Genomic DNA, 20,076 nt, shown 5'->3' on the forward strand with positions numbered 1-20,076 from the left:
CTCCCTGCCCTCGCCTGCAGCGGGAAGCCACACGAGGTGCTGAGCCGGCCTTGACAGCACAGGCACGGCCCTGCCCGGGGCTCCGCCGCCGCCCCCCCATCCAGCACGCCGGCTGCGACGCTTTGCACTGGGCTGCAAACAGTAACTGAGCTGAGGGCTGCTGCCCCGCGTCGCCCCTGCCTCCGCCCCCTCGCTCTCCTGCCTGATCATTTTTTGGAGGTCTCGGACCATACCGTTTGCATCTGTGCTAGCGGAGACTGAAGAGTGAGCCACACCGATGCTGGTCCTGCAGCAGAGGTGACGCAGAGATGCTCGGTCCAGGATAGCGGTGGTTAAAGCTGAGGTGACACAGGTGACACTTTTCAGGAGTCTCTACACATCCCCTGGGTTCAGCCAAGCCCCTTCACATTCACTGCTCCTAGTAAACCAAGGAAGGAGCAGGGATATTCAGCCCAAATCTCCTATTTAACCCATCACCCAATTAAACAAAGCCTCCCATTTTAGGTACATCTCATTCACAGCAACTGGACCTCACAGTCGGAGCCTGGTGAGCTGGCACGGGGCGTGCAGAGTCCCGGCACCTGGGCGGGACCGGGACCGGGGGCTGGCAGGTCGGGCAGAAGAGCTGCCTGCACCCCCCTGCCCCAGGCCCCGTGAATCATCAGGAGCGAAGCGCAGCCCGAGGAGCAGCGCAGACGTTACTCAGCAAATCGTTATGAATAACTAATAGCTCTGAAGAAACGCAACCTGCGATCATGTGCGAATAGGAAGGGGGCCCATCTCCATTAATCACTCATTATGAATTATTCAACAAAAGAGGAAGCAGAAGGCAAACACAGCAACAAGTTGTGTAGAAAGCGGGTGGGTTATCGTCAGCGCTCAGCCCCCTCCCCAGCCGCCCCCGGGCCGCGGTCCCAGCAGCGCAGCCCTGGCAGGGCTCTCCCCAGGCGGGGCAAGGGCAGCCCGCATCCAGCCCTGCCTGTGGCGCGAACCGCGGGCAGCCCTGCCTGCGGGCAGCCCTACGTGGCAGCTCCTCCTTGGACAGGCAGGCGATGGGGAGATGGAGCCAGCGTGGCCATGCTCGTCCCTCCCTGCTGGGAGCGGAGCTGGGGCATCTCCCACCCCACGGACACCTGGGAGCTGGTGAGGTCAGGCCGGCGGAGCGGGAAAGCAAACTCAGGTCTGAACACCTGCAAGGAACAGTTATTCCTGCTGTCCAGCCAGGACCAGCCCCGGCAGCACCGCAGCCAGCTCGGCAGCGCGTGGGAGAGCCCGGCGCGGCGGCAGGGAGCCGGCCCGGGCTCCGGCACAGGGATGATAACTAACGGGAACTGCAAAGTCAGCAGAAGAGGAAGGGTCCCTTGCAAGTGGGGGGGTGTTGGCTGCCCTTCACTTGTTGCCAACACTCTCCTAATTGAGAGGGGAGCTACCAGGAGGGGTCATGAGAGCCTGGGGAAGGTTGCGTGTGACTCACGGTGTCTCGGCAGCCCCCTGCTTCCAGCCACGGCCGTCTCCCTCCATGCAGCAGGACACACTGCGCGCTGGGAACGAGCACCCCCCTCATTTTGAAACGGCCCCACCAATCCTTTCAGCGAAGCTGCCGGCAGATCTCCTGGCCTCCAGGACGCGGCCAGCCCCGGCGCTGCAGGGAGGACCCGCGGCTGGGAGATGTGGTCCCTCCAGCCCAGGCCCCTGAGCACGGCCACCCGCCCGAGGGGCTGGTTGCCACCTGCCTGGGGTCATTTTGTCATCTCCGCCTGTACGGATGCTGCAGCTTCTGTCCCCGATGACCCAACAGCAAGTCCCAAAGCAAAGGCAGGGCAGAGCGGACAGACTGCTTTTTGGTCTTCTCATGCCCCAGGACCTTCCCTCTTCCCCCTCGGCTCCCTCCCTCGCAGTGGCTGTCCCTTGGCTGTCCCTTGCCCGTCCCTCGGCCCCCCAGGCCCCGGGGCAGGCGTGCGAATCCCCCCTCGACCGGGCACAAGCACAGCGGCTCCGCGCTGGGCTGCTGTGGCAGCTTTCTCTGGGGCTGGCGAACAAACCCCCGCTCCCGGGCAGTCTGTGCTCATCCTGCCAAGGCAGCTCCTCGGCTTCTAAATTTGTTTGGTTGTCTTTTTTGTTTTTTTTTAAGTAGAGCTTTTCCACAAATAATCTGGTGTGCGCGCATGCATCTGAAAATGAATGGACAAACACATGCATTTTCAGAGTTTATATAGCCAATTTCGCAGGCTACTGAGAAGTCTCTGCCTTACTGGAGTTAGCAAAGAAGCTGCCATAAGGTTTGCCTAAATGCTTGCTAATGTTATAAGACCTACTTCATTTCTCTGCTAGCTCTGATCATTATTGTTATTATCACCTTTTACCAAAGATTACTGCAATTTTAGATAATATTTTAGTAATCACAAGAGAAATTTCCCCTAATGTTAATCTAATCTAAGAGAGTGCTATGATAAATAGCGTTACAGGCAGCAGTAGCCTGCTAAATTACAGAGCCATGTGTAACGCTGTGCTTGTTGTGCATTTAGGACCACGTCCCCCCCTTCCACCCCATTACCTGTTTCTGCTGTGACTGCTCCTGAAGAGCCAATCTTCTCAGCAGCCATGGAGTAAAACGGGCTGGAGTCTGCAGAAAAGCGGTTTTCTGCCCGGATGAGAGATTCGGGGACCAGAGCGTCTGCGCAGGGGCAGCAGAAGAGCTCTGGTCCTGGTGGCTTCCCAAGGATGCCGAGGGGGGCTTTGTGCCCCGGAGAGCAGTGGGCAGGGACGCTGCCTTGCCCCGCGCAGCACAGAGCGCGCCGGTACCCAAGACGGGTGCTCAGCCCACGGGGGCACTGGCATTGGAGGGGACCTCAGGGGGTCTCCAGTCCGACCCCCTGCTCCCAGCGGGGTCAGACCAGTTTGCTCACGACTGGGTCCCACTGGGTCTGGAAACCCTCTCCAGACAGAGAGAGCAGAGCCTCTCTGGGGAGCCCGCACCGGGGCTGGGTGATCCTCGCAGTGGCACCCAGGGGCCGCGACACCCCCAGGGCACACGGCACCGCGGCACTGGCAGCACACACGTACCGGCACACATGCCTGGGCACACGCGGGCACCAGGGAACACACGTGGCACAGCTCCACACCCCACACGTGGGCGTGCAGACCCACGGGCACCCCCGTGCAGATGCCCCTCTGCATGCGGACACGGCCTTGTACACGGGCACACGTGCAAATACAGGCGTGCAAGGACATACGGACATGGAGACACACACACAGGGGGATGCAGCCCCACAGAGGACACACACCCCCGGCACGCCCCACAGACAGGCGCCCGGCACGGCCCCCCGCGCACACGCGGAGGCAGCTCTGCTCCCATCACCCGCACGCAGGGGGACCCACGCCTGGCACACTGGCACGGGGACCCACGCCTGGCACACGCAGGGGGACCCACGCCTGGCACACTGGCACGGGGACAGACACCTCCGAGGTGTGCACGCACCCCCCCACCCCGCACCCAGCGCCTGCACCCACAAACTCACCCCCACGGACACCCGCCCCCCTGCACACAGACACCCCCGCGCGGGTGGGCACGGGGTCTCCCACGCCTCCCCCTCCCGCACACATCCACGCGCCCCCGCGGCGGGCAGGGACACGGACCCGCACCCCCCGCACACGGACCCCCCCGCCCCGCCGCTCCCCGCACCCACCCGGGGGCGGACGCGCCGCCCCCCCGCGCAGCCCCGGCGCGGTGCGGTGCGGTGCGGGCCGGGCAGCGCCGGCGGTGAGGCAGCCGCCCGGAGCGCACACGGGGGACGATGCGGGCAGGGGTGCCGGGGTAGCCCGGCACCGGGCACCGATACCGGCACCGGAGCGGGACCCGGGACGCTCCCGCCCCCCGGGGGCGGGGGGCGCCGACGCCAGGGCCCCCCCGCTCCCCTCCCGGTGTCTCCGAGCGCCGGACCCTGCGACCCCCGGCGGGCAGCGGGAAGGGACGAGGCTGGGAGCCTCCGGCGGCACCGGGGACCGCGGCCGGCGGGGAGACGGAGGTGAGAGCCCTCGGGGGAGCAACTTTCCCAGGAGCCTGCCGGCCCCCCCGAGGGAAGGGGCCGTGGGCGGCCCACGGACGCGGCTCCGGGGCGGGGGGCTGGGGGCGATGCCCCGGTGCGAGCACTTAGGGCAGGTCCCGGGCCGCAGGATCCCCGGGGCGCGGAGGGCTGGTGGGAAGGGGCGAGCAGCTTGTGCGCACCACGGGGGAGGCTCTCGGCGAGACCCGATGGGCCCCGGCTGCCGAGAGCCCGGGGCGAAGCAGGCAGGGTCCGGCGGGCCCCCGGCAGGCGGGGGTGCTGGGCACGGCCTGGGGAGCGGAGACCGCTGCTTACAGCCGGGCAGGCGGCGCTGGGAGCGGGGGGCAAGCAGGTGGCACGGCCCCTGGCCACCTCTGCTTCTGTGCCTCTGTGACGTTTCCATGGTGCTGGGCATCTGCTGGTCCCTCCAGCGCGGCTCTGAGTTGCTACCTCTGCCTTGTGCATGGAGCCCAGCAGGTCTCAGAGCTGCAGGGGGCGGGTGGTGTTCCCCAAGGACACAGGCAGCAGGGCCACGGGGCGCTCGGGCTGCGTATCCTGGCTGCGGGGCGATGCGCAGGAGCCTTACCTGGCTGAATTTCCCATAGCCAGCCCGTGCCAGGGAAGCACTTGCCAGCAGAGACGATGCCTGTCGATCCTCCTGAGCCAGTCCTGCTGCAGAGGCTGCTGCGAGTGGAAGCCGCTCTTATGGCCCTCTCCTGCACAAGTGGCTCACGCCACCATTAAGCAGCACGGGGTTACAGCCAGCCTGACCGCAGCTGCTTCGCGTTTCCTTCGGCAGTGAGGGGGCAAAGAGCGGGGCTCCAGCCCGAGAAGCTGCGGGAGATGCTCACGCTGTCTCCGGTGGGCTCTGCGTTACAGCCCCAGAGACCTAGAAGACACGGTGGAAACCATCGCAGCATCAGGACCGTTCTGATTTCTCCGGCACTTGGGGAAATGAGCTGCATCCAGGCAAATGTCAGCACGGCTACTGGGGAAGCAGAGCTGGAGAAGAGCAAGGCAAGATAAACCGAGACGTATTGCCGGGGAGCAGCACGAGCAGAGCTGCTTCGCGAGGGGAGGCACGCCGTAAGCTGAGGGCGACCACCGCACAGGCTGGGGCCAAGGCCTCATCGGCAGGGCGGGGACAGGTCCCATCACCAGCAATCATCAGGCTAAGGCAAGGTGCAAGTCAGGTCCCAGCTCAGCGAGGGAAGCCTAGCGAACAAGTCTGGTCTGGCAGGAGCAGATGGAGCCTCAGGCACCTCCGCAGCTCAAACCAGGACTGGGGGTCTGGGCCAGCGTTTAAATAGAGGCCCCGGCCCCGGGGCGGAGGGTGGGTGGGGGTCTCAGGTGAAGCTGGTCAGGGCAATTAAGGGCAATCGGTGCCCTCAGGGCCCTGGCAGCCAAGACCTCTGTCAAGAACAGAGGAAGGCCAGAGGCTCCATGGCCGATAGAGAAAAATACAGTACGTCCTAAAGATGAGATGATTGAGGGGGGCAGTGCCACAAAGGGAACGCATGGCGCCCCTGTGAGAAGGCAGGGCTGAGGCGTCCCCCAAAGCTCGGCTCTTTCTCCCCGGGGATCCCTGGGGAGAGCAAGCCTTTCCTCCCGCGGCCGCTCCCCTGCCTGGCACCCCGGGCACCCCACCGGCAGCAGGAGGCCCGGTGTGCGGGGGGCTGGGGTGCCACACCCGGGCGGGGGGGGCTCTGGGGGACCCCTTGTGCCACGGGGTGGGACATGGTCAGAGGGGCAGTGGGATGCGGAGCGGTGCCGAGAGCGTGGCACCCGCAGGAAGGCAGAGCAGAGGTGGGAGCCAGGGCTGGGGAGCAAGCCTCACCTCTCCTTCACGGTTCCTTCCACAGCTGCTGGCCGACGCCGTCCTTGCCCACCAGTGAGCAGCGGCCGGTGCCATGGATGAGGTGACGGAGCTGGAGGTGGGGGGGAACTCCCTCCTGAAGGCAGTGTGGCTCGGCCGGCTCCGGCTGACCCGGCTGCTGCTGGAAGGGGGGGCTTACATCAACGAGAGCAACGAGAAAGGGGAGACCGCCCTGATGGTGGCCTGCATCACCAAGCACGTCGACCAGCAGAGCATTAACAAGGCCAAGATGGTGAAGTACCTGCTGGACAACAGAGCTGACCCCAACATCCAAGACAAGTCTGGGAAAACAGCCCTCATGCACGCCTGCATCCGCGGCGCCGGGGGGGACGTGGTGTCCCTGCTGCTGGAGAACGGGGCAGACCCCAGCCTGGAGGACCACTCGGGAGCGTCAGCTCTGGTCCACGCCATCAACGCTGATGACAAGGACGTGCTGCAGCACCTCCTGAACGCCTGCAAAGCCAAAGGGAAGGAGGTGATCATTATCACCATGGACAAATCGGCCTCTGGCACCAAGACCGCCAAGCAGTACCTGAACGTTCCCCCCTCGCTGGAGTTCAAGGAGAGGGCCCCCCCCGAGGCGTGCACGGCACCCTCCAGCGCCCACCTGAAAAATCCCGTTTCGACACCTTCCCCCGCTGAGAAGGAGAGCAGCATCTTCGGCCCGCACCCGTCGCACCCCGGGGACACCCCCTCTGCCAGGGCTGCTGACGAGCCCCCCTCCCCGGGCCGGCGAGCCGGTGCGGCCAGGAGAGCCCGCCTGCCCCAGCTGAAGCGGCTGCGGTCAGAGCCGTGGGGTCTGGTCGCGCCCTCGGTGCTGGCGGCCTCCACGCACCGTGACGACACGTGGGTCTGCGCGGACGACGAGGTGATCATGGGCATCGGCGACCTCTCGCTCTCCAAAAAGGCTCCCCTCGCCCGGAGCGGCAGCAGCAAGAGCAAGGACCCCTCCCTCTTCCCCCCGGTAGACGAGCAGGCTCTGAGGATGCCGCCGGCCGCTGGGCCGCTGGCGAGGAAAGCAGCCTACGAGAAGAGCCAGGCCGCCCACCAGCGCCTGCCCCGAAGGAGCACAGTCCCCGAAGAGCCGGAGAGCGTCGGCTCCGCTGCCGCCGGCTCGGCCGTGGCGATGGATGCGCTGCACTGGCGGAGGCTGGGCGCCGAGCACTACGACTGCGACCCCCAGCTCTCGGGCATCCCCAGCCCGACCGAGGCGGGGAAGGTGCCGTCGGAGAGGAGGAAGCTCAGCGGGTCCCACCTGGCTTTGCTGGTCGGCTCGCGGGAGTCCCTGGAGAGCATCGCCGGCATGTCGCCCGGGCCCGTCCGGCGCCGACCCCCTGGTTTGCTGGAGAGGCGAGGGTCCGGGACCCTGCTGCTGGACCACATCTCCCACACAAGGCCGGGATATCTGCCCCCCCTGAACGTGAACCCCAACCCCCTGATCCCCGACATTGGCTCCAACAGCAAAACCTCCTCCCCGCTTGCTGCTGGCTTGAAGTCCCTGGTACCCATCGCTCCCAGCTCGCCCAGACGGGGAGACTTGAGGGCCAAAAGAAAGCTTCTCCGGAGACACTCCATGCAAGCAGAGCAGATGCGGCAGCTCTCCGATTTTGAGGAAATAGTGGCCCAGTAGCCATGTCACCGTTTCTTTCCCAGGAAGGCTACCAAATCAGTGCTCTCCCTGCAGAAACGTGACGGTTCCCGCACCGAGCGGTCGCCCAGCTCCGGGGAAAGGCCGGCAGCCATGGGGGTCAGACCTGTGCCCAGGGGGTGAATCAGGAGGCTCCTGCTCCCATTGCCAGAGCTGTAGGAGAGCCCGGGCATCCCGCCCAAACGGCCGAAGTGTCTCCCCTGTACTCTTCGTTCCCTTCTGGACTTTTCCCCAGGAGCGACTGCCTGAGGGATCCGATCCCAGACCACTTGAAATCATCAGGCTTCGCACGAAGGCTCCTGCCTGCGGTTCACTTATTCCTCACTATTTATAATCCGTTTTTCTTCCATCCTGCTCGTTCTGACACAGAAACCCCTCTGGAGCCCCACGCCAGGGAGCCGTGGGGCTGATGTGCTCGTGAAGTGCCTGCCAGGAAGGGAAGGAGCTTGGTGCTGTGCGAGGCTGGGAGAGCAGGAATACCCGTCCCAAGCACCTGAATGTATTGGTACCCTCGCGGTGCTGCAGGGGAACGTCCAAGCACGTGGTGTTCCAAGCACTTTGAAACTCCAGAGGCCGAGCTAACCCCGTTACTGCTGCAACCCGGTGCCTTCAGTGGGCCTGGATCAGGACCGGGTTTGTCTTTGTCTCCGAAGCGACTGAGGTTCAGGGGCATTTCCCACCACGCCGAGTAACTCCAAGCACTGAATCCCTGGGCGGGGAGCGCTCCCAGCTCATCTGCGTGGGAAGCTTCTGCCAACGATGGGGGAGCGAGGATGCCCAGCTGCCAGGGATGGCACGCAGGGAGCGTCAGGGGTTCGTCCGTCCGGGGAGAGCTGCAGGCACAGCGCCGCAGCCAGGACCCTCTCGCCTGCTGACCCCGCTGCAACAACAGCCCTTTGGGGCCGAGGCAGAGCGGAGCGAGGGCGGGCGGCTGCGCGCAGGCAGGAGGAGCGGGCAGCCGCAGGATGGGTCTGCACGGCATCGGTGTCTGCACGGCACCATCCTGATGCAGCGTGAGTCCGAGCCAGAAAACACATCTGCATGGCTGGAGGTGGGGATGTGACTGCGATTCCTTCCCGGTGCACAGGGACCCAGGCACCCAGCCCTGCGGACGGGGCCGTGCAGCACCCAGCCACGGGACTGGGCCTGCACCAGCAGCATACGGCAGCTTTGCAGCGTCAGGGCAGCGAGACCGTGCACCGCCGGCCCCCTCCCGCCGCGTGGCCCCAGCCGGCGAGCACTCCGGCTCCGCAGCCTGCCCCGCACCGTGCGCCGCTCGTCCGAGGCCCAGCGAGAACGGCTCCCGCGGGCGCCTTCAATGAGGTCTCGCGCGTCCTGGCGCCCGCTGCGCAGCCAGCGTCGCTTTGGCAAGCGAGCGGCAGCAGTCTCACCCTGCCGGGGCTGGTGTCGGGTTCTGCCCTTGCCTCCATCAGCCCAGCACACGCTTCCATCCATCCATCTGTCCGTCCTTCCGAAGCGGCTGGCGAGGAGCCGCTTCCTCGCCCAGGGCATTAGCCGTCTTTCTCCAGGCTGTTGCAAAACTTTGCACGGTTCCCGCACAAAGCAGCATCGCGGCTTGGTTTTAACTGCCCAGGAACGTTCTCTGAAAGTGCATTTTAGATTTGAACATGCTATTTAGAGAAAGGTGGGGTTCTATTTTTACAGCCTTAAAGTTTATACTCCCTGTAGGTCAAGTGTCTTATAGACTGAATTTCAGGCATATTTTCCCTATAACGGTGACGTTTGTCTTATATTTTAGAGTGTGGAATTTTAAATCCCGTAGTTCCCCTTTTCCGTTCATTTCTAAATATTCCGATATTTTGCATTTGTCTTTTTTTAAGCGACCTTTGATGCCTTCAGCCAGCGGTCGGGGATGGGTGCCTGCAGAGCGCGGGTCACCCCTGGGGCGCTTCCCTGCGTTGGACCGGGGGACGCGAGCAGCGCTCCCCTACGGGAACCTCTCAGTGCCGTTACTGGAGCGGGCGCGTACCGGCGATGTCCCGTAACGGCACGGACTTTGTGTATTATCGCTCCGTTAATAAAGAGCTCGGCCTCGGCCCGGGAGCCGCCGCCGGGGTCCGCGGCTCCGGGCCGCTCGGCCGCGGCTGCCCGGGGGCGCGGCGGGAGGCGGGGAGGCCCCGCAGCGCCCGGGGCCGCCCCCGGCGGAAGCGCGGCCGGTGCCGGTGCGGGCGGGCGCCACGTCAGGCGGGGCGGGGCGGGGCGGGGCTCCGGAGGGGCCGGGGTGCGGGCCGGGATGCGGGCCGGGATGCGGGCCGGGATGCGGGCGCTGGCGCTGGCCCTGCTGCTGGGCGCGCTGCCCGCCGGCGGCACCGAGCTGACCTTCGAGCTGCCCGACAGCGCCAAGCAGTGCTTCCACCAGGAGCTGGAGCGCGGCCTCAAGTTCACGCTGGACTATCAGGTACTGCCCTGCCCGCACCCCTGCCCGCGCCCCTGCCCGCGCCCATCGCCCTCTGCCCGCGCCCCCTGCCCATGTTCCCCCTCCCGTGCCTTGCCCGTGCCCCTGCCGTGCCCCGCGGAGCCCCAGGCAGGGGCCGCACCGCTCCCCCCGCAGACGTCCCCAGCCCTGGCCCCCTGCCCCGCAGTGCCCGCCTCAGCCAGCGCTGGGATGTGCCCGCAGGAGCCCCGGACCCAGCCGTCCCCCTGTCCGGGCACCCCACCTGAGCCCCGGGCACCCCACCCGAGCCGCAGGCACCGTGGGGCACGGCCTCCCCCGGGGCTCCCCCAGCCCGGGCCCCCGTCCCGGGGCGGGCAGCCGTGGCACGGTGCCTGCTCTCCGAGGGCAGGGCTGTGCACGCAGGCATGGGGCCGGGCAGAGCTGCTCCCTCCGGGGCGGGAGGCTCTCGCCGTGTGGTTCGGCAGGTGCCGCCCGCGTCTCCTTGCGCAGGTGATCACCGGGGGACACTACGACGTGGACTGCTACGTGGAGGACCCCAACGGCAGGACGATCTACAAGGAGACCAAGAAGCAGTACGACAGCTTCCCGCACCGCGCCGAAGTCAAGGGTGTCTACACCTTCTGCTTCAGCAACGAGTTCTCCACCTTCTCCCACAAAACCGTCTACTTCGACTTCCAGGTGGGCGACGAGCCACCGATCCTGCCCGACATGAGCAACCGCGTCACCGCCCTGACGCAGGTGAGTCGCTGCACGCTGCCGCAGGAGGGAGGTCCTGCCGCAGCTCCCGCTTGCGGCCAAACGGCCCCACGGGACGGCGGTTGGGGGCTTGTCCACCTTCCCCTCTGCCAAATGCAGAAGTGCCAACCGCCAGCCAACCGCCCTGCCACGTGCAGGCCACGTCCCCCTCCCAGCGGCGCGGGCAGAGAGGGATGGGGAGGGCTGCTCCGCGTCTGAACCTCCCCTGACCTGAGCACCCAGTTTCCATCCCGCGCAAGGGAAGTGCAGCAAAGCTTTTCTGTCCCTTGGTGTGAGCCCGCAGGGGTGGCTGTGCCCTGGGCTGGGGCCCAGACCCTGCCCTTGGCCCCCAGCGCCTCGGCGGGTCTCTCGGTTGTGCCCCGGTGCTCGCAGCAGGCTCCCTCCAGCAGCTGGTCTCCAGCATTGCCCCTTTGAGCAGAGCCGCTCTTGGGTGGCTGCTGTCCTGCTCGCGGGTGTCCCAGCACAGTCCTCCGCTCCCTCGGCCGGGAGCACCGGGCCCGAGCTGTGCTGCATCAGGAGCAACGGAGCACGCTTGTCTCCCCAGATGGAGTCCGCCTGTGTCACCATCCATGAGGCTCTGAACACGGTGATCGACTCCCAGACTCACTACCGCCTGCGGGAAGCGCAGGACCGGAGCAGAGCCGAAGACCTCAACGGCCGGGTCTCGTACTGGTCGGTTGGGGAAACCGTCATCCTCTTTGTGGTCAGCATTGGGCAAGTGATGCTGCTCAAAAGCTTCTTCACCGAGAAGAGACCCAGCAGCGGCGGGGCCGGCACCTAGAGCCGCAGCCGTTCTGTGCCCGAACTGCGGCGGGGAGCGGGCAGGCAGCGTTCTCCCGGGTCACGCTTTACCTCTGTTTCTCACAAGGTGCTGCCGTGGGGAGGTGGCTGGGGGGGAGCAGGGGATGATGTGACGCTGCTGAGCCAGGTGGCAAATGGTCACCCAAGCACGGGCATCCCCCGGCCAATCCCCCCAGCATCACCTCCCGCTTTGCCTTTGCCTGCCCTGCCGCCCCGTCCCATCACCCGGCCGGTCTCTCCCCACTCACCGTCTCCACCGGGGAAGCGGGTGGGCACGCTGGGGGTTGGCCTCAACACTCTGGCCCCTTGCCTGACGCCCGGTGCACCTTCAGAGGCTGATGTGACTGCAAGGTGCAGCCCGGCACCCAGCAGGGCCGCGCGCTGCCCAGAGGAGAGCTGCCCTGATGCCTGCAGGCAGAGGGGTGAGCGCAGCTCCCCTCTGCGCCCCGGGGCAGGCAGGGCGCTCCCCGCAGCAGGGCCACAGCCGCAGCAGCCTCCCAGGAGCCGCTGGCTCAAAAACAGAGGTGAGGTTTCAGCAAGGGCTTTTTGCTTGGTGATTTCCTTTGCTTTGCAAGCCCCCATCCTCGGAGTGACGCATTTCCCAGGCCCTTCTCTGCCGCGGGAGCAAGCGGCGTGCCCTGTACAAAGTGGTGTTTTCATACTTGCACAAGCCCATGGCTGGGCTGTGCCCGGTAGACAGCGGGAGCGGGCACCGCTCTGCCCCACCCGTGCCGAGGAAGCCCCATCCCTGCCCCAGCAGCAGCGAGGACACCCCGCGTCCCTGGGACTGTGGCCCTGTTCCCTGTAGCCCCACGAAGCAGAGACCCCGCGAGAGCCCTGGGGAGACCAGCGTGCCGGCCGCTGCCAGCCCTCGAGCAGGCGCAGGATGGCTCCTCCGGAGCCGGAGCAGCACCACTGGCGTTTTACTTTGCCACTTTGTAATAAACCCCTGTGACCGTGGTTCATGCTGCCATTATTGGGCACTGCTCCTGGGATGGACAGCCAGGTACGGCCACTGCCGAGCTGGCTGGCCCTGCCTGCGACAGGCCCTGCCTGTTCCTGCCTTGCCGGGCACTCGACCCCCCAGCGCTCTGCAGGCAGGCTTGGCACCCGCCGGGGTGATGCCAGTCTCCCCCCGGCCCTCGGCAGACCCCTGTCCAAGAGGAGATGTTTTGGTGCAGCCAGTTGCCGCAGTCCTCACCTCCTGCCTGCCCGCAGCCCTGCCACGCACCGGCTGGGCGTGCTCCCGGCACAGGACCAGATGCCAGAGCCAGGGAGACCCCAGCAGCAGGAGCAGCACGGGGGCTCGCTGTCAGCGGGGGCTTCCCCAGGGCTACAGGCAAATCCCCAGGTCTGGGTCCTGCCTGGCAGCAGGGACCGAAGGGGGCGAGGGAGCCCAGCGACCCACTGCAGCAGTGGGGAGCCCCGGGCAGACCCTGCCTGGAGTCAGCCTCTTGCTTCAGTCCTGGCTCCAGCAAACCCCGGCTCTGCCGGTAACCCTGCCCTGAGGCCAGGGGGATGCCAGGCAGGTTCCCATGAGCCATCCCTCACCCCCGGCACGGCTCCCGGTGTCACGAGGAGGGCTCAGACCGGCTGCTCCGGGGTGCAGGGGGAGGTGAGGGGCCCGGGCACCCACAGCCCCTGCTCGAGGCCCGGGGCTGCAGCCCCCTCCCCGCCTCCCCAGCCTCTCCCGCCCCGCCGTCCGCGCCAGCTCCTGTGGCAGCACTGGCCTTGGGGCAGTTGCTGCGCAGCCGGGAGCAGCTGGGCCCCTGCGCCTCGCAACGACCTTCGTCAGGAGCCGAGAGCTCCCGTTTCTAGCGGAGCTGCCAGCGGGTGCAAGGCTGCTGCAGGCAGCACGGTGCCCTGGGACTGCTGCCAGCTCAGCTCCGCCAGCGGGGACCAGCCCCGCAATCACCGGGGCCAGGAGCCCGGCGGGGACCAACAGCCCCGGCAGCCGCTGCAGAGGCCAGCACCCAGCCCTGGCCGATGCGGGGGACGCCCTCGGAGCTGGCCCTCCCTGGGGGTCCCGGGACCACCCCACGGCAGGGACAGGAGCAGCCAGGACCGACTCCCACCCAGCCCGTCCCCAGCAGCGCTGGCTCTGGGGACACAGGCAGCACAGGAGGTGGCCGCGGGACACTTTATTGCTGCGCTGGGCTTTGCTCCAGCAGCTGTGCAGGGCTTGGCAGGCGCAGAGAGGGGAGAGGGGACCAGGGGGGCACCCACACCGGCCCCGCAGCCCGCAGAGGCACTTTGGGGCGCGGGAAAAGAGCGGCAGCGGCCCCATCGCTGCCAGGTCCATCCTGCCGCCTCGCTGTCCTGCCAGTGGTCCCCTCCTGCCCGCGGTCCCCTCCTGCCCGCAGCCTCGGTGCCTGCTGAGCACCCTGGGGCGTCCCCGTGGGCGCAGGGCCGTGCCCGGTCACAGGGAGCTGCTCTGGCAGGAGCCGGCCCCAGTGGGCAGCCCCGGCCGGGCGGGCACCCGCCACCCCGGGACGCCCCGCTTGGGCGGCAGGGAGGAGGCCGAGCAGCGGAAGGAGCCGGTGGCCGGGGAGGGCGGCTGGGGCTCGGGGCTGTGCCCGCAGGGGCAGCCCCAGCCCCTCTGGAAGGGGATGGTGAAGAGCCCGTAGGTGATGGGGTCCAGGCATGCGTTGAAGAGGCCGAAGATGAAGAGGATGTGGGTGAGGGCCGGCGAGACCCTCTTCTCCATGGCCCGTGGGCAGAACCAGTACCACAGCCCCAGCAGGTAGTAGGGGGTCCAGCAGAGGATGAAGGAGGAGACGATGACCAGGCTCATCTTCAGCATGCGCAGCCGTGCCCGCGGGATGTTGTTCCTGGAGCACCGCAGCGACACGTCCTGCGAGGAGACTGGGGGGGCACGGCCCGTGAGCGGGGGACGCTTAGCAGCCCAGCTGGGGCAGGGACCCCATGCCCTGAGGGAGGGCTGGGGGGTCCCCGCACAGCCCCAGCCAGGGCTCCCCCCTGCTCCCTCCATCCCAGGGTCCCTGCAAACCCCCCTGGCACGGGGACATGGCAACCCAGTGCCCGGGCACTCACAGAGGCTGGAGCCCATGCGCCGGGAGATCTCCAGGAGGATGCGTGCGTAGCAGCAGACCATGATGAGCAGCGGCAGCAGGAAGAGGCAGGCGAAGCCGAGCATGTTGTAGAGGGTCTCGTGCCAGGGCTGGGGGAAGCTGCCCCGCGTGGTGCACTGGGTGAAGTTGTGCGGCGGGCGGAGGGTGACCGTGCGGAAGAGGAACAGCTGGAGGCAGAGCAGCGGTGGGACGGCAGCCCCCTCCCCAGCAGGGCACCAGGGCCCCGAGCCAGGGACCACTGGAGCCACAGGGTCAGACCCTGCCCATGGGAGCGGGACCCGGAGCACGCAGTGGGGAGGGGGGGCAGAGCTGGGTGGAGGGGGCACGCCGCCACAGCCCCGCCTTTGCTGCCCAGCTCAGCTGCCTCTGCTCCAGGCCCTCTCCATCCCCATCCCGCAGGGCTCACGGCAGCACCAGCCCTGGGAGCAGCCCCAGCCGGCGTAGCCGGGCACCCGGGGAGCCGGCACAGGGGCCGGGTGGACATCTGCCACAGGGCACGGGGCCAGAGAGGAGCCCTGGGGATGGGTACCTGCGGCACCGAGAGTCCCGCGCTGAGGAGCCAGGCGACGTACAGCATGATGCGGTTCCTCCTCCGGGCACGGGCGATGGCCAGCGGGCGCAGGATGGCGGCCTGCCGGTCCAGGCTGATGACGACGGTGACGAAGGCAGAGGCGTACATGGCCAGCAGCCGGAGGTACATGAGGAGGCGGCAGGCCAGGTCGCCCGCCCGCCACTGCAGCGTGATGTTCCAGACAGCATCCAGCGGCATCACCGCCACTGTCACCAGCAGGTCGGCGGCGGCCAGGTGCAGCAGCAGCAGGCGGATATGGGAGCGCCGGCCGCCCCGCCGGCCCCCCGCCACCCGCAGCACCGCCAGGTTACAGCCAGCGGAGAGGGCGAAGAGGGCGAAGGTGACGGCCACGCGAGCCTGGGCGGCGGGGGAGAAGGTGGGCAGCCGCAGGGGCTCCTCGCCGCCCTCGGCCTGGGGGCTCCAGGCGCAGCCCCGCTCCGGGGGGAGCAGGCTGCCGGGGGGCTCCGCGCTGGCGTTCCCCACTGCAGGCTCTGGCTCCGGATGGCCCCTTCCTGCCGCAATAGGCAGAGAGGCAGCGGCAGCCCACCCAGAGGGGGCCCGGCTCCCTGCCCGGGGCCACGATGCCTGCACCACAACACCAGCTCACTGCATTCCCATCTTCAGCTGCTCTGCATCCCCGCTGCCCCTCCAGAGCCCCCAGCAGCCCCCAGAGCCCCCCCACTCCCCATAGCGCTATGGGGGGTCCCTGGCACCAAGCAAGGCAGAGGGAGACAGTCTCAGCTGACCCCACCCCACCGCCTACCCCAGGCCGTTCCTGCTGCCCATCCATCTCCTCCCCGGAGCATCCCTCCTGGTCCTGCACGGGGACGGGGAACCCCCCAGCCCAGTGCAGAGCCCCCGGGGGACCCCCACCCACCTCACCTCCAGCCAGGGTGTCCTGCCCAGCACCGCCCAGCCGGGCCATGTCAGGGCCGCTGCTCACACGCTGCCGGGTCTCCGCGCCGAGGGCTCCTGCATCCGCGCCGCGCCCGGTGGCAGCGAGCCGACGGGGGCCAGGGAGAGAGGGGGAGCGGGGCAGGTACCGCCGGTGCCTGCAGCCACCTCCGCGCCTGCTGCTGGGCCACACTCAGCAGGCGGCCGGCGGGATGCCCTTGGTAGCTCAGGTTGCTCCTTGACGTAGCCAGCCCGCTTGGAACAGCTCGGTCCTTCACCCCACACCACCCACACACACACACGGACACGTAAGCGTGCACAGTGCTCACACACACTCACTCTCCAATGCACATCCCTGTTGATGCACACACATGCATGCACACCTGCACACACAGCTCTGCTCTGAGATCTGAATCCCTCTACCCCCCACCCGCAGGCAGGCAGCTCTGCCCCCTCTGCCCGTTCCCGCTGCGCCGGCTCATCCCAAATCCCATCCTAACGGCGCGGGGCCGGCGTGGCCCCTGCTTGGCACCTCGGGCGGCTGCCTGCCCCAGGAAACCCCCCTGGCAGCGGGGCCAGGGAGCTGGGCAAGGAGGGAAACGCTGCCAGGGCTGGGTGTCGGGGTGCACAAAGGCTCCTCGCTTTGGGGTGCACCATCTGGGGGGTCCCAGAGACCCACAGGTCCCTTCTCCCAGCCGTGCCTCTGCCAGCTGCTCCCCCAGGCCGTGGCTGTCCCCACCGCTGGAGCACGTCCCCATGGCCAGAGCGTGTCCCCAAGTCCCTTGAGCCCTGGCCAGGGGCGGGGGGGGGAGCCACAGCCTGGGGGAGGGCAGGGGGGCTGCTTTGCATCTCAAAGGCTTCGCCCCCCCTGGCAGAGGGAATTAACATTATTAGCAAGTCATTTCACAGATAAGTGGGGCTCATTAGCCCTGCAGACCCCCTGCCCCAGCGCCCCCGGAGTGGGCGGAGAAGGGCTCCCAGCGCATTAGCACCCGGCTGTCAGGCCCCACCGGGTCCCTGTAATGGGCTCTCCAGACCCCGGCCCCGCACCCCGCGGGGAGCCGCCGAGGGGGCTGGGGGCAGAGGGGCTGTCTGCAGCCCCCCACACTCCCCACCGCCTGCGGGGTCTCCCCCGGCCCCGCACCCGAGCCTTTCCCCTGTTGCTGGACCCCAAATACCCACATTTAACCCTGCGCTGCGGGGGCTCTCACAGGCACGGTGCAGGCGGTGCTCAGCTCCCACCGAGCCCCAGGGCCAGATCCGGGGGGTGCTGGTGACCCCCAGCCCTCCCCGGCTGGGGGGACAGACCCCAGGACAGGAGGTGTCTCTCCCGATGGCCCCCTGCAATCGCTTTCCCAGATGCTGTCCAGCCGCCCTGCAGCTGCGTGCCGCGGTCCCCAGCCCCTGCAGCCCAGCAAGGCAGCGCTGGACCCGTGCCGGAGCCCCTGCCCGCGCCCGGCGGGATGCCCACGGCCTGCCCTGCTGCAGAGCGGGGCTTTCGCCAGCTCAGCCATCCTCTCCCGGCCCCAGACCCGCTCCCAGAGCTGACGCGGTGGCCTGGGCACGCCGCACCCCATCCCATGCCCGGCTCCTGCTGCGGGAACATCCACGCGGTGACACCCGCAGGGGCACAAGGGTTTATTTATGTACAGTCGCGGCCGCCCAGCGCGTCCAGGCTCACACAAGAGGCAGCTCGTTCCCCCCACCTCCCAGCTGTCCAGGGGGGACACGCGTCCCCCAAGCTGCAGGCATCAGGACGGTGCGTCGTGGGGCTGCGTGGCACTGGGTGCTCCGGCACCAGGGAGCTGGGGGCTCGTCCGGGTCAGTCCTGGGGCTGCGGTGGGAGCAGAGCCTCCAAGAGAGAGAGCAGGTCTGCGGAGAGGTCCTGGGAGAGCAGAGGGTGGGTGAGACGGTGCCCGGCCAGGGCAGGACCGGGGTCCCCGGGGGGTGCAGGAACGGGGGCTGACAGAGCCCACCCGCCAGGAGGGCTCCCGGCCAGGGACAAGCAGGACCATGGCCTCAGGTCTGTCCCAGCTGATGGGACCCCAACAAACACGAGGGAGGGTGGCACTGGGGAGAGGAGCAGGCTGAGGGACCCACATGCACCCACTGCAGGGAGGAGGGGGGACACCTCTCCCTTCCCGACCCCAGACAAGGCTGTTGATACCCCAAAACCAGTCCCCACACTGCCCCAAGCACACCAGGGCCACCTGGGCTCACCCCGACCCCTGCCAGCGCACCTACCTCGGTGACTGTCCCTGCATCCACGAACTCCGGCAGCATCAGCCCTGCGTCCAGGAGGGGGTCACCAGGGAGGCCCGGGGGGGCCCCGGACCCTGCGCAGTGAGGAGGGGACAGCCAGGAGGAGACGTTGGAGGCGACAGCCCCGTGCAGCTCCTCGGGGGTCCCCGTCGCAGGGATGTAGGGGGACGACCCCCAGGCCCCCGTCCCCATGTCGGGAACCCCAAGCACCTCTGGGGGGGTTCCCGCAGCAGGGCCACAGGGGGGTGACCCCCAGGACCCCGTCCCCATGTCCGGAGCCCCGTGCAGCTCCAGGGGGGTCCCTGCCATGGGAGGTGACCCCCAGCCCACAGTGCCGGGGGGCGAAGCATCCCGCAGGGCTGGGGCCGGTGGGTACGGGTGGGGGTGCGGGGTCTGGCAGCACCCCAGGCCCTGGGGGCAGAGGGGGCAGTGGCGGGGGGCCGCCCCCCGCCGCCGGGCCAGCGCCTCCTCGCTGAGCCCCAGCAGGGCCGAGAGGTGGGCGATGTAGCGGATGGCGAGGCGCAGGGTCTCGATCTTGGTCAGGCTCTGCCCCGCGGGCGCCAGCGCGGGCGGCAGGTAGTGCCGCAGCCGCAGCAGTGCCTGCGCCAGCCGCCGCATCCGCAGCTTCTCCCGCTCGCTGGCGCTCTGCCGCGGGCCCCCCGGCCCCGGGCCCCGGACCCCCTTCCTGCCCCCGGGGCCGCCCCGCAGGCGGGGGGCAGCAGGGCGGCAGCAGGGTGCCCGGGCAGCGGCGGGGGACGAGAGGCCGCAGGAGTCGGGTGAGGGTGCGGGCGAGCTGCTGCTGTAGCCCTCGGGGTCCGGGGGTCCGCGGCAGCCCCAGTCCTGCAGCAGGGCCGTGGCGGGGAGCGGGAGGCCGGGGGCTGCCAAGCGGGCCATGGCTGCGGGGCCGTGTGCCGGCGTCCCCCGGCCGCCCCGGCTTTATGCCGGGCCAGAGGTGTGAAGTGGCACCTTCGTGGCCGGCATCAGCAGCACTTCAAAGGCCGGGGGGGGCGAGGGCAGCCAGCTTTGAACAGGCGGGTGACGAATTTTACCCCAGCGGTGTGAGGCTGCTCTGTGCTGCCCACCCCCCCATCCCTCACCCCCCCGTCCCGAGGAGGGGGCTCGGGCCCCATGCGGGGGCTGCGGTGGGGCTGCAGCGAGGCTGGCAGTGGGGTCTGCAGTGGGGGCTGCAGCGGGGTCCGCAGTGGGGGTCCGCAGTGGGCTCTGCAGCGGGGTCCGCAGTGGGGGTCTGCAGTGGGGGCTGCAGCGGGGTCCGCAGTGGGGGGCTGCAGCGGGGGCTGCAGCGGGGTCCGCAGTGGGGGGCTGCAGCGGGGGCTGCAGCGGGGGTCTGCAGCGGGGCGCGAGCTGCAGCGGTGCCAGCCCTGGGTGCCCAGGTCCCCCCCTCGTCCCCCCCCGCAGCGCGGCCCCAGCCGCGCATCCCCGCTGCCCAGCGCGGCTCTGCGGGACGCCGACCCCGCGCCCCGGCCCGCCCTGCCCCGGCCGCTCCCCCGCCGCCCCCGCTAACGGCGGCTCACACGCAGCCCCCGAGGGGCCCGGCCGCCGGTGGGTGCCGGTGTGTCCCGGTGGGTGCCGGAGGGTCCCGGTGGGTGCCGGAGGGGCGGGCGGGGCGGGGCGGGGCTGGGAGGGGCCCCCCCGCCGCGTTCCCAGGCCCCGCAGGTGTCGGGGCCGGCGGGTGCGAAGGTTTCCAGGGAAACCGGGC

General features: G+C 68.5%; 4 protein-coding genes across 4 annotated transcripts; 2 read left to right on the forward strand and 2 right to left on the reverse strand.

Moving 5' to 3' along the window:
• Window positions 1-5,953: 5,953 nt before the first annotated feature.
• Window positions 5,954-7,549, forward strand: ANKRD34C (ankyrin repeat domain 34C; the record flags this gene model as incomplete). Its single annotated transcript, XM_082321222.1, has 1 exon — window positions 5,954-7,549. The coding sequence occupies one exon, from the start codon at window positions 5,954-5,956 to the stop codon at window positions 7,547-7,549; it is 1,596 nt and encodes a 531-aa protein (XP_082177348.1).
• A 2,269-nt stretch (window positions 7,550-9,818) lies between these two features.
• On the forward strand, window positions 9,819-12,467 carry TMED3 (transmembrane p24 trafficking protein 3). The gene is made up of 3 exons (XM_082321508.1): window positions 9,819-9,986; window positions 10,473-10,721; window positions 11,284-12,467. The coding sequence occupies exons 1-3, from the start codon at window positions 9,822-9,824 to the stop codon at window positions 11,518-11,520; spliced, it is 651 nt and encodes a 216-aa protein (XP_082177634.1). The 5' UTR covers window positions 9,819-9,821; the 3' UTR covers window positions 11,521-12,467.
• A 1,492-nt stretch (window positions 12,468-13,959) lies between these two features.
• On the reverse strand, window positions 13,960-16,128 carry LOC309595301 (gonadotropin-releasing hormone receptor-like; the record flags this gene model as incomplete). The annotated part of the gene is made up of 4 exons (XM_082322065.1): window positions 13,960-14,405; window positions 14,595-14,799; window positions 15,162-15,715; window positions 16,086-16,128. 4 exons carry the CDS (start codon window positions 16,126-16,128, stop codon window positions 13,960-13,962), a joined length of 1,248 nt encoding a protein of 415 aa, XP_082178191.1.
• A 1,791-nt stretch (window positions 16,129-17,919) lies between these two features.
• Window positions 17,920-19,253, reverse strand: LOC309595058 (mesoderm posterior protein 1-like; the record flags this gene model as incomplete). The annotated part of the gene is made up of 2 exons (XM_082321522.1): window positions 17,920-17,982; window positions 18,342-19,253. The coding sequence occupies 2 exons, from the start codon at window positions 19,251-19,253 to the stop codon at window positions 17,920-17,922; spliced, it is 975 nt and encodes a 324-aa protein (XP_082177648.1).
• Window positions 19,254-20,076: the final 823 nt, after the last annotated feature.

Source organism: Platalea leucorodia (assembly GCF_965183815.1).
Source record: "Platalea leucorodia genome assembly, chromosome: 9".
In the NCBI taxonomy this organism is placed as follows: domain Eukaryota; kingdom Metazoa; phylum Chordata; class Aves; order Pelecaniformes; family Threskiornithidae; genus Platalea; species Platalea leucorodia.